This window comes from Xenopus tropicalis, chromosome 9, assembly GCF_000004195.4.
Source record: "Xenopus tropicalis strain Nigerian chromosome 9, UCB_Xtro_10.0, whole genome shotgun sequence".
Lineage (NCBI taxonomy): Eukaryota > Metazoa > Chordata > Amphibia > Anura > Pipidae > Xenopus > Xenopus tropicalis.
The window spans coordinates 34,369,128-34,382,347 of record NC_030685.2 but is presented as its reverse complement, the minus strand read 5'-3'; the positions used below and the strand labels follow the sequence as shown (position 1 = coordinate 34,382,347).

General features: G+C 40.6%; 1 protein-coding gene across 2 annotated transcripts; it reads left to right on the top strand.

Annotated features, from left to right (window-relative positions):
- Nucleotides 1-111: 111 nt before the first annotated feature.
- On the top strand, nt 112-11,845 carry rsl1d1 (ribosomal L1 domain containing 1). 2 transcript variants are annotated; one of them, XM_002937683.5, is made up of 10 exons: nt 152-299; nt 383-481; nt 737-876; nt 2,088-2,226; nt 3,258-3,406; nt 4,193-4,294; nt 4,696-4,789; nt 5,694-5,810; nt 9,600-9,800; nt 11,224-11,845. In XM_002937683.5, the coding sequence occupies exons 2-10, from the start codon at nt 443-445 to the stop codon at nt 11,557-11,559; spliced, it is 1,317 nt and encodes a 438-aa protein (XP_002937729.2). In that variant the 5' UTR covers nt 152-299; nt 383-442; the 3' UTR covers nt 11,560-11,845. The 2 variants fall into 2 exon arrangements, with proteins under 2 accessions (XP_017952997.2, XP_002937729.2); XM_018097508.2 differs by lacking the exon at nt 383-481 and having other exon boundaries at nt 112-299.
- Nucleotides 11,846-13,220: the final 1,375 nt, after the last annotated feature.

The following is a 13,220-nucleotide window of genomic DNA, read 5'->3' as shown; positions in this document are numbered from 1 at the left end:
CGCCTTGTTCCTAGCGGCGATTCGTCCTACCGTGACGTTCCTTCCGCGTCATGGGACACGTGTATAAAGGGGAACACTGCGCATGTGTAAAAGTTTGAGCCTTTTAATGAGCAAAACTTTATTTGATAATGAATAAAACACCCACACTGGGGAATAGTGAGACTCCAGACGATTGCGTTACTATTTTATAAGATGACTCAAGACCTGAGCTCGTATTCAACGCGTGGCGTTCTGTATCACCCTACAGCTACTGTTGAATAGGCAACGCGGAACACGAGAACAGTTTTGGGCATATAAGTGTAAGATGGACTCCTGACTCTATTGGCAGCGCCTTTGTGTTTTTGTTAACTGTAGCGACGAATAAAGTTTTGTTTGTTTAAAGGGAAGCGTCTGTTTGGCGCTTGCGCAGTGCGAACCCTGTAACACACGTGTTAGAGCCAAGATGTCTGAAACCGATGGACACGAGTTGGATAGCGCACAGGTGAGAGCAGTAGGAAAGGTGGAGGTATAGGAGAATCTATATAATGATACGCTTGCCCATCTGTCCGTAGTTAGCTTATGTATTTTTACAGTTGTCATTATTCAACACTGAGAGGTGGTAAGGACTGCTGCAGTCAAGCCGATAACTACATGCAAACCTTATGTATTGGCAGAAAAGGGAAAGTACATGTCATGACCAACCCCCACAGCGATTTAACATATTTTCTTGCACTTCTCACATTTATATTCCTTGAAGGTAAAGAAAGCTGTGCAAGCGCTTCTTGCATATCAGAAAACTAAAGAAGATGGCAATTCCTTACTCTTAAATGAGCACGACCGTATTTCTTTAATGTTAACCGTATGGAAAATACCCTCACGTGAACGAACCGTTAGAATGTAAGTTGGATTTCTGTGCTGCTGTCATCTGCTTTTCTTTTAAATGTAATTATTTGGGCAGTTTCACATACATGGTAATGCAGCAATGCCTTATCTTGTAGAGAAAATGTAGAAATCCAGTATAAATGCAGGGCTGCTCTTAAGCTGGCCATACACATTGAGATTTCTAAAAGATCTTTTTGTTATTGTAGGACCAAGCTTATCCTGAAGTGTTTAAAAGTACAGTTCGTCCATTAAAGGAGAAGGAAAGGCTAATAAAGAGTTAATCTCAAGCTGCAGGCATACCTTCAGTTCTCTCAATAGTGCCCTTAAGTCTCCCCATATTTCTCCTGTTCAGAAGATCTGAAGCCAGACAGGAAGAAAAAAAAAACTGAGCTGTGTAAAGAAAGTTCCCATAATGCCTCCCTAAGGGGGGGGTGAGTTCTTAGCATTCTTGAAGGAGTGGGGGAACAGGAGAGAGGAGACAGTAGAGAGCTGCGTGTCTCTGGCACATGAATTACAGACACAAGAAATCTTTGCACAGAGAAGTCAGTGCAGCGTTTCTTTGAGTGTTTGTGGCTGTAATTACATAGACCTTTCTGATAAAGCTTACTTAGTTTTTACCTTTCTTTCTCCTTTAACAAAAATTACCATTTCAAGCAATATTGTCTAGTTGAAGCTAGAAAAACTATGAATATCCAACTGCAAACAATTGGACAATGGACAAATTTCATTGTTTATGAAAATGAACAAAAATGTTCAAACTTGTCAGATTTTCTGACCAATGTCAGATGAGAAATCATTCGGTGTCTCCTAATTTGATGGATTTGTCGGATTGCACTAAAATTGGTCGTTAGGGAGAGAAAAATCTTAACATGTATGGCCACCTTTGGTGTTTACTTTTACTGTCAAAGCCCATGACCAGTAAAACTCAAAGCTAAAATAATTGATATAAGCAATTGTTTACCATTTTTTGTTATTGTGAATGAACATTTGTGCCAATATATTTATAAAATGCTGTAATATTTGTTGTTTGTTTACAAACCTGCCCTTAGCTCCCTGTATTTTATTCCTGTAGATCCTAAAGCTCAAAAGCTGTGCTTATTGCTGAAGCAAATGGGAAGGCATTAGTCCACACTTCCTCCCCATGTTTAACTGTCATGGCTAAAAAAGTCTGGGCAGTGTAATATACAACTTATGCTAATTGTTTTTCATCCTGTGCTATCCTGCAGCCCCCTTCCTCATGGGATACGGCCTGACACGTGTGATGTTTGCCTTTTCACAAGAGATGAGCCTGACATGACATCTGAACAGACTGAAAAATTCTACAAGAAATTACTTGCTCAACACGGAATAAAACAAATAAGTGAGGTAAGGAGGGCCAGGAAATGCAATTGCCTCTGCTTAAGCTATATTTTTACAAACAAATTTCTGTACTTTATGCTTCGTCTTATAACATTACAACCATTTTAGCGAATGTTCTCATAGTAAGCATAACTGCAGGATAACCAGGGTATGCACCAACAAGAGCCTCACGTATGGGATATGGGGTAGACATGAAGACAAGACTAAACCGCTCACCATTTTTGTGTTAAATTACAGACAGGTATAAGTATAAAGATTTCAGTGATCTTCAGTGCTGAGCACATTCATATGTATAGTCCGATTAAGGACTGTTGTGCACTTGTTTTTACCATTGCTACATTTAGCAGTACTCAAAACACCTAGTTCTCAGTGTGAATTGCTTCCAATTGACATCAGTGGGAAGAGCTGCAAATGGATTTGCCTCCATTTCTTATCCTTATTTGTGTCTGTGTGTGATTTTGGGTGGTTATAACTAGGTGACCAGGTTTTGCCATTGATCTTAGTGTGGATTGACTCAAAACAAGTTGTGTTCTGATTGTTGTGACTTGGAAGTGTGGAAAGAAAAGGCTGCAGATGGGACAGCCAGTACCAGTAAGGATTTTCTAAAATGTGGTTAAAAAAATATCTGGAAGCCGCCATTGTGTGCAGGCTAAATGCTTTTTTAAAATGTGGTAGATGCCTAGTAAAGGTCCTAACTGCATAATGATATTGGTTTTGCTGGGCACTATCATGTCAGCTGTAGTACGTAAAACAGTTTTGTGTGGCGTTTAAACTTGATTTTGAGGTTTGTTTGGAAAACGAGTTAGTCTGATGAATCTCTGAAGAAACTACATGAGAACATTTAGGCTGGAGAAGGGTATGTAAGGATTTGCATGGGATAGCCGGGAGTAAAGGTTACATCCACCAAGCAGCTACAGGCTACACAGCTTTGTACACATTCTTGTATTGAAGCCAGATCCATTCTTTCTTTTGTTAACACCCATGTTATCAAGGGATGACAGACTTATTGGATGTAATGGCTCTTTTTTTCTCTCCAGGTCATTGCACTCAAAAAACTGAAAAAAGAATATAAACCTTATGAAGCAAAGCGTCGTTTGCTGGCCAGTTTTGATCTGTTCCTTTCCGATGACAGGATTCGCAGATTCTTGCCATCCCTCCTGGGGAAACATTTTTACAAAGCTAAAAGGTGACATGTCTTGCATTGCAACCTAACATATTTATATCATGTGATATAGTTCTGGTAACATTATTGCTTTAATTTTTTTTAATATTAGAAAATGTTTCTAACAGTGCAGAGGATGGAAAAATATAGCGCAGGCTATAAATTGTCACTTTGTTAGCGCATTTCTGGCTTTTGTCTGAACTGTGCTGTGCCAGAGTTATGGAGAGCATACTGTTAATCACCTTATGATAAGACCAGAGAACATATTACAGACTGATAGTTATGGTAGTAATAATATTAATGGGCTGTTGGCATCCTTATTAGTAAAGTATTTTAAATGAATATCTTTTGGCTGTAAGAGCTTAACTACACAGGAGATTTTGTAGGATGGTGTTGAATCGTCAGGCTGATATTAAAGAACAAGGAAAGGCAAAGTCACTTGGGGGTGCCAAAATGTTAGGCACCCCCAAGTGACTTAAATCGCCTACCTTTTACAAGGTAAGCGATTAAAGTCACTTGGGGGTGCCTAACATTTTGGCACCCCCAAGTGACTTAGCCTTTTCTTGTCCTTTAAAATCTGATGTATAAAAGTCATAGAAGGTTTGCTATCCCACAAAACATACTTATGGGAAGGAAACAATGCATCTGCATCCAACTAGATCAGTGATGGTGCCTAAAAGACGCTTTCTTTTCATTGAAAAATACATGACTAGGTAAAATGCTTCTGTGCATTCATTTCTGGGGTAGTGTGCTTTACTCTTTCTAACTACCAAGGCTCCTATAACTTAATGCAATATTTTTTCTTTCCAGGGAACCCCAGTCAGTGAACTTGAAATCAAAGCATTTGGCAGCAGTGCTAAACCGCTTTATCCAAGGAACCCAACTTCATATAAGTAACAAGGGCTGTTGCTAGTAAGTTTCATGTTTTGGGTGTTTAAAGCTGGTTACAATATATTAAGATGCCAACCAAACTTGTTTTGCTTGTAAGGAAATATTAGAATATAATCATGTTGTATGACGTGATTGACATTAAGCAAGTAAAGGGATTGGGTTGCCATAAGGAATATGTGCTGTTAAATATAGAATGGAGAGAGTCTTTCTACAGATGTTTCTGGAATGTAAGTCTGATGAAGAATGAATTAGGACAATGCCTTTTATTTTGTGATGAATGGCAGAGATAATTGTGAGGGTTTATTACCAGGGTGAGGGGGCAAAGTGCCCAGTAGCGCACACAGCTCTGAGTCTTTGGATAACAGGGCAGTAAAATGGGAGTTTTTACTATGCTCATGATCTAAAAACCTCTTCTTTTGCAGTTCTATCCGTGTTGGTAATACTGGCATGAAAGCTGATGATATTGTCGAGAATGCTGTTGCTGTTGCAAAAGTCCTTTCAGAGAAGCTGCCAATGGTATGTTTTTCTTTCCATCAGATATGAGTGTGTATTTGTCATATTCTTGTATTTCCTAAAGCAATACAGTGTGACAATGCCTTTGCTATCACAGAACTGCTTCTGCTGAATGAACCTACAGAATTTTTTATCTTTGTATTCCCTTTTAAAGGGCCAGTAAAACCCTTCTAAGGCCCATGCCTAGAAACCTTTAAATATATAATGTTGTAAGCTAGATCTGTTGCTGAAGAATGTGTGAAGAGTGCTCCTCAGTTTCCCTTATATTTCACAGGGTCCCCACCTTCACTAATAGCCCTTACTCTCCTAGCATGTTCTTCCTTTGTCAGCTTCCTGTCCATGTGACCAGAAGTAATTTTACATTGTGCAAATCATCAAAATAATTTAGTGCCGGGCTGTTCATTTCAGTTGGTACTGCAATATACTTGTCAAGGCATTTTTTATAGCCAGTTGAAGAACCAACTGAAGCGCTCACCCAAGGTGTACAACCCAGCCAGTCAGCCAGCCAGCACCCTAATCTGCTCTTTTAAAATGTGCAGCAATAAAATATTTTGAAGTGAAGTGTACCTTCCCCCATCCATCCCTCCAAAAATGTAAATGCTGGCAAGATGTTGAAGCTTCTCCTATCACTCAGGAACTAAGTTCTGGTTTGAAGGACAAGACAAGAGCATGCACAGCCCTGCAAAGTACATGCAGCCTGATCACCCTGTACCGCATAAGACCTTTAGCTGGTAATGGTATTTATTAAAAGACCTGTTTAAAAAATGGTGTTGTAAAATTATATACATATTTATAAAAAAGGGTTTAGAATGAATATTTTAAGTGAAACTTTTGTATTACTGTTGCATTTGTCTAATACTCTTCATACATTTTTTCTTTTTTTTTTTCTTTCTTTCTCCCCATACAGAAATGGAAGAATGTTAAAGTACTTCACTTAAAAACTCAGACATCAGTAGCGCTGCCAATCTTTAACTCTTCTCTCAGTAATATTAGCGAGCTCAAACTCTCAAACCCACAGAAAAAAGTAAGTTGTCTTTTATGTGAATGGATGATATTTCTCAAATTATCCTTCTCTTATGTCCTGGGGGACACAGGAACCGTGGGGTTAAGTTCTTCCTCCTATTTAAACACCTTCCACCATCAGGTACTCCAGTTTTAAGTGTATCTGCTTCGGCACTAAGGACAAGAAATTGGAAGGGTTTCTTAAAGCAATATTCATATCCACGGGCGCAGCATTCAGGCCCATTCTAGTGTCCCCCTGGGTCGAAAGGTGGGGGCCCTAGAAGCTTGGTACAACATTCTGTTTGCCAGGATCCGAAGGAAAAAGTAATTTGAGGACCTCAAGGCTATCGTTTACACATGCAAGAAGCTAGTTCCTACTTTCTTTGTGTTGCCTGCCCTGTTGGTAGCAGCACGCTGTGCATTATGGCTATGTATTTGGTCTGCCAACCTGAGCTCCAAGAAGTCCCTCACTTCGTTACCATTTAAAGACTCACGCCTGTTTGGCAAGGAGCTGGAGGAAATAATTTCACAGGCTACTGGAGGAAAGAGCACTGTTACCTCAATTAAAATCTAGAGGCAATTCCTCCAAATTTTTGGGGGGGTTTCTTAGTTCCAAAGCATCTTCCCCATTCAGATCCACATAGATCAGTCCACATGGCATGGCAGTCCACATAGACCACGACTAAATCCTCAAATAATAAGCGATCCTCTGCATGACAGGCCAGGGTGCCCTCAGGTAGACCTGGTTGGTGGAAAATTGAGATACTTTGTGGCAACATGGACAAAACACTTAGACGACCCGTGGGTGATCAACATCATCACAGTTGGGTACCTCCTCCAATTCAGTCTTCTTCCCCCACCAAAATTTTTCATGTCCAGGGTCCCAAAGGAACCTTGGTAGAGGACCAATTTTCTTTCCATCGTAGACGAATTGGTTCAGGAAGAAGTTATAGTTCCGGTACCGCTGTCTCAACGGTTCACAGGTTTCTATTCAAACCTATTTGTGGTACCCAAGGAGACTCCATTACTCCATACTTGGACAACCTTCTGTTCAGGGCACAGTCAGGTCAACAAGCGGAGAGAGATCTTGGAACGGCCCATACAGATTCTGCAACGCTTCGTTGGACACTCGACAGACACAAGTCATCCTTAGTGCCCTTTCTGGGTTTCATCTTCAATACCCAAAAGGGTAAAGTATTTCTTCCTGGCGAAAAGGTACAGAAACTCATATCACTTGTCCGAGAACTCAAGTCGAGTCAGAAACCATTGATTTGGTTTTATTCACTTACCGTTAAATCCTTTTCTTTCTAGTCCTTAGCGGGGCACAGGACCTCCCTCCCAGAAAACGCGAGGTTATTTCTCCTTCATCTCAGCCAGTTTATGTTGGTTAGTTAAGTTGCAAGTCTGTATAGTTTGCTTGGTTCTTTGAAACAACTGGAGTACCTGGTGGTGGAAGGGGTTTATATAGGGGGGAGGATTTTAGTTCTTTTACAAGTGTCCTGCCTCCTTATGCGATAAATGCCTTTTTTGTCAGGGTCCTTTAGCACATAACAAGGTGATAAATTATATTTGTAAATATTTTTTTATTTATTTATTTTTCCTGTGATAGTTCAAGTATTGTCAGAGTTGCCAAAGGTTTTTATTCTCTACCTACTACTTTGGGCTGTCTCTGGGGTAGGAAGAAGTGCCATGCATTGGGAACTAATGATCTATTACAGTGCTGTCCAACTTCTGCGGTGCCGAGGGCCGGAATTTCTCGCGCATACATGGTGGAGGGCCGCTAATGGAAGCCAGTTTGACCACTCCCCCCTTTTAAACCACACCCACTTCAAACCACACCCATTTTATCACAATGGTGTTGGTGCAGACACACCCTAAAATCCATATGACTTCTCCTCCCCTGTGGATAGTACAGCAACCCCCAGCATATAGTTACACACCTTAGGGACCATTTAATGGCTATTTCCAACTGCTAACAAACTCCCAGAACAAACCCCTGCCAGGTTCACCTCCCACAGGCAGCATAGGGTAGAAGAGTATGGCACACACAGGCAGCACTCTGCCTGGCCTACGCTACCTGTGTGTGCCATACTCTGCCTGCCCTATGATGCCTGTGTCTGCCATATGCTGCCTGTGTGTGCCATACCCTCCCTGCCCTATGCTGCCTATGTGCCATACTCTGCCTACCCTATGCTGTCTACACACAGGCAGCATAGGCCAGGCAGTACATACAATGTCTGAGGTGTGAACAGACAAACAATGTGGGTGATTACAGCCCAAGCCTGAGGTGTGAACACTGCAGGGGGTGAACAATGCATAGATTAAAAGGTGTGAACACTACAGGGGATTACATGTTTAAACAATACAGGGGGATTACAGCCTGAATCTGAGGTGAGAACCATGCGGGGGGGCAGTTAATCTCAGTACTGATACCATTTAAGGCTTACACAAGGGTAAAACATCAAAGCAGCCAGACAGGTGGGGGGCCACAAAGAGGGGGTCGAGGGCCGCATGCGGCCCGCGGGCCGCCAGTTGGACAGCACTGATCTATTATATTCTGTGTCAAAAGGCTGATTTCTTTCCTCAAATATACAAGCAAAGCAGCTGAACAGTGGCTCTGGGCAAATGACAGTAGTAGCCATTGCTACTCATTGCTCATTGCTGGTTCTGACTTAAAACAGTGTAGTAGAAGCCACTCTTTAGCCAAGACCCCATTTTACACAGCGCCTTGCATGCTACTTCACAGGTGTGTTAATCAGATAGCTTCTACTGTATTGTATAAGTAGCCACAGTCAGCAGTGCAAAGAATTTCAAACAGACATAATGCTTTCAGTACTAATTAAATTTACAAATAATGTTTAAAACCATACAGCATTTGTAATGAACATATATTGGAAGATGCTTACTTGAGATTCTTTCATTATGCAGTTTTTATTTTTGGGTTTGCAGCACCTTGGTTTTTGTTTTTTTATTATTTGGCTTTTTATTCTCCCTAAAATTTAACAGTCTTCTATTCAGCTTTAAAGGAGAAGGAAAGTTAAAAACTAAGTACGCAGAAAGGTCTATGTAAATACAGCCATAAGCACTCACAGAAAAGCTGTACTGAGTCCTCTATCAAATGAAACACAGGATTTCTTGTATACTTTTTTGTAAACATGTTCTTTTGTATCTGACTTCCTCTCTCAGAAAAATCCTTTATTCCCAGGGCGAGACTCTGTGCAATTCTCTCCTCTCTCCCCTCTCCTGCTCCCTCCTCCCATAAGAATTCATAAGTCTCACTCCCCCCACCCCTAGGAATGTGTAATTTGAGCTATAAGGGCTAGAGCTGCAAGCAGGAGGCTATGAAGATCAAGCTAAAATGGCAGCTGCAATCTTAAACAGAGAAAGCTTCTAGGGCTCTTTACTTTACTTACTATACTATAAGTATGATAAAGCTTTCTGCAGAATAAATATAGTGTTCTAGGTGGCACTAATGTGGCAAATCTATAGCAGTAAAATGCAGAAATGACTTTCCTTCTCATTTTAAGTCGGCTGTTCAAAAATACTTGTTGTAGCTTCAATGTAACCCTAGGAACATGTTGCCTTTTTCAAACAGGAGCTGCACAACAAAAGTGTGTAATGTTTTGAACATAAAATACAAATTAAAGACCAAATGCAAATTGTCTCAAAATACTTTTATCTACATCATACTAGACAATATTTTAACTAAACATCACATTTAATGCTGTTGCGCAAAATATAAAGTAAATTGTCAGCGAGACAAGGAAATTTGGAAATAGTAATTTTCATTTTCTCACTGATGGTGTTAAAGAAAGAAAAAGCAAAGAAGAAAAGTAAATCTGATAAGAAAGCCAAGCCAGTATCACCAGACTCTGGTGTAACATCTGATGCTTCAGCAACCATCCAGGAAGAAGGTGAAGCCTCTGTAGAAAAAAGTGGGCCTGATGACGTGGATGAAGAGATTCCACAGCTGGTCCCTATCCAGCTGCCTACAAAGGGAGATGGAATAAAGGTAAATGTTGGGGTTTTTGGTTTTTTTTTTTGTCAACATGCATGAATGCATGAATGTTGCACAGTTCATCAGTTGGATGTCAGTGGCATTTGATCAATCTCATAGATGGCTTAACAAAGGCCAGTGAATAAACCCACTCGCTGATATGTCCGATTACTACTCAGAAATGGAGACACTGTGTATGACAGTGCTGTCCAACTTCTGTTGTACCGAGGGCCGGAATTTTTCCGAACTACGTGGTGGAGGGCCGATAATGGAAGCCAGTTTTGACCACTCCCCTTTTTGAAACCGCACCCATGTTATCACATGACCATACCCATATTAATGGTTAAAGTACAGCAAAAACCTGCCATACTCTGCCTGCCCTACCCTGCCTGTGTGTGCCATACTCTGCCTTCCCTACCCTGCCTGTGTGTGCCATACTCTGCCTTCCCTACCCTGCCTGTGTGTGCCATACTCTGCTTGCCTTATGATGCCTGTGTGTATGGCACACACAGGCAGCCTACAGTGACACAATGCTGGCAATGCTCCTACAGTCTGCACAATAACTATATATTAAACAACTTTTTAATTGCAGTACCACCTCAGTATATGTTCTTTTTGTAGTGTGCAGGGATTATTTGTGGGTTTCTACTGCTGCTGAGGTGTGAACAGGGGAACAATATGGGTGATTACAGCCTGAGGTGTGAACACTGCAGGGGGTGAACAATGCAGAGATTAAAAGGTGTGAACAACACAGGGGATTACATATTTAAACAATACAGGGGGATTACAGCCTGAATCTTGAGGTGAGAACCATGCAGGGGGGGGCAGTTAATCACAGTACTGATACCATTTAAAGCTTACACAAGAGTAAGCCATCAAAGCAGCCAGACAGGTGGGGGGCCACACAGAGGGGGGTCGCGGGCCGCATGCGCCAGTTGGACAGCACTGGTGTATGAGGTTTGGTCAAATCACCATGAGTGCTTGGAATCAGGTTATCAGTTAGCTCATTTTTTGTTATGAGTTGAATTGCCTACCTAAATCCTAATAGAGGCCCATAAGCATGTAAGATTATATGATTTAAAAAAAACAACAACATTCAACAAAGTAATTTATCTGTACTCTTCACTACCTAATTTTTGGGCCCATATGGGGTGTGGAAGGTTTATGGGCTCAGTTTATCTTCAGAATCCAGGCACCCCCTCAGCTCTGCTGCTGGATTTAGCGGCAAGTGTCAGGCGTTGTCCTGGGGTTTTTTGTTTTTTTTTTTGTTTACCACATAACTACCCTAGGCATCTGCCCTCGGTTGCCTATGTGGTAAATACAGCCCTGCTTCCAGTGGGTAAGTGAAGAATGGCTAGTGTGGAATCTAATCCTTGTGTGTAAAACTTCACAGTCCTGCACTACTACCTAATCACATAGGATTTCTAATATTTTACAGACAATAAAAACAAAGAAAACATCTAAAGTGCAAGCAGAGAAAAAAATAAATGAAGTGAGCAAGAAAAATGTCATCTCAACACCAAAGGCTGCAGGACAGAAGCGCAAAGTCAGTGCAAAAAAAGTTGATGTTTTGGAAACGCCACCTAAGCAGAAAAAGCTCAAATCGCCAAAACAAGAGAGTGTGGAAAACACAAAACCTGAAAGAAGTGCCGTTAAAAAGACCCCCAAAGCAGCTTCTAAGCCTACAATTAAACTCTCCAAGTCAGCTAAAAAAGCTCCCCAGACACCAAAACTAAAACAGAAAAAAAAAATGAAGGTACCACAGTCTGCATAACAGTCTCCAACAATTCTGTCTCCTTGGTTCTTTTCTAAAGCAGCTGCCATTCCCCCAGCTGTTACCTAACTGCTTCTTTTGTGTAAAGAGATATAGTTTGCTGTCACTTGAAGCATTGTCAACTGCCTTTCTGGACCATTATAAATAAGAAGTTAATTTCTGATTTTTATATCCTTGAAAACATTACTTAGTTTTATAAATGAATATGAAACACTCTTTGTGCTGATTTGAATGATACTTCTGCATTAAACCTGCAGTGTGAAATGTAGTAACTTTGTATGAGCAATCCACATGCATGTCTCTGGCTGGTTCAAATAATGCATTTATATTCTTCAAATAATGGACTTTCTGTATACATAAGACTGTAAATGATATAAGGAATAAAGTACCCCTATTGTAAAATATAATAAATCACCAAGGCTGAGTGCTTTTAATACAGGCCATAGAACTCCAAAGGTGACTTCTAATATCCTCATATTTTACAAGAGAGGATTATTTTTTTTGAAGTACAGTTTCAGTGAGCCACATGAAACAAATGTTACGACTAAGCCCTGGTTATAACCATTTCTAAGCTTATAATGTACAGGATATGCACAACTCTTGTGTATCATATCGGTATACATGAACTATAGTGCATTAATTTTCTATAAAATATATTCTTCTAAAGTTGCTTAGTGATCTGATCAGTTGTAATCAAATCAGTGCTTTGTGATGTAATTTGTGTCTTGACTTTTGAAACTCATACATTATAAAGAACTGTTACTGCTGTTATAAAATATAAGGATATTAGAACATTCCTAAAAGCATTTAGCCTTGTGCTTACATGGTTGTGGAACTGAAAGGTGACTTATCTTTATATGTTACACTAGTGGCTACATTATTCCTTATATACTTGGCATTACGTTTATAAACTAATTGGGTATTTTATAAAATGTTGGATATATATATGGAAGTGGTGAGGGAAAGGAAGTAGCTGGTTGGAATGTTACTATAGGGGGACCTGATCAGGTGGGACTGAACATGCTGTAATACTAGGCAAATATTTTACTGGCCTGATTTTTTTGTCCATCTCTCTTCTTGTGAACTAGAAATAATTGGGCAGATCAGGAGGTAAGTTCCCCCCCCATTTTTAAGACCGAAACTCATAAAGTCCAGTTTATTAGCAGTCGGTGATATTAATAGAAGAGGATCAGCCTGTCCTCTACCTTTTGAGATACCCATTTATGAAATAGGTTTAATAGAAGGTACCGTTACTGAGCCAAAAGTTAAAGGAGAAAGAAAGGTAAAGACAAGTATGCTTTATCAGACAGATCTATGTAAATACAGCAATAAGCACTCACAGTAACGCTGCACTGAGTTCTGCCAAAAGATTTCTTGTGTCTTTTTTCCTCTGCCAGAGACACGCAGCTCTCTCCCCTCTCCTGCTCCCCCTTCCCTCAAGAATGCTAAGAACACACTCCCCCCCCCCCCCCTCCCTTAGGATTGTGGATCTGAGCCAATCAGCAGGAAGCTGGCTCATAGTCTAACTAATTGAGCATGTACACAGGTCTTGGTGCAGGAGTGAGCCATTATGGGAACTTTCTTTACACAGCTCAGTGTTTTTTCTTCCTGTTTGGCTTCTGATCATCTGAACAGGTAAAATATGGGGAGACTTAAAGGAG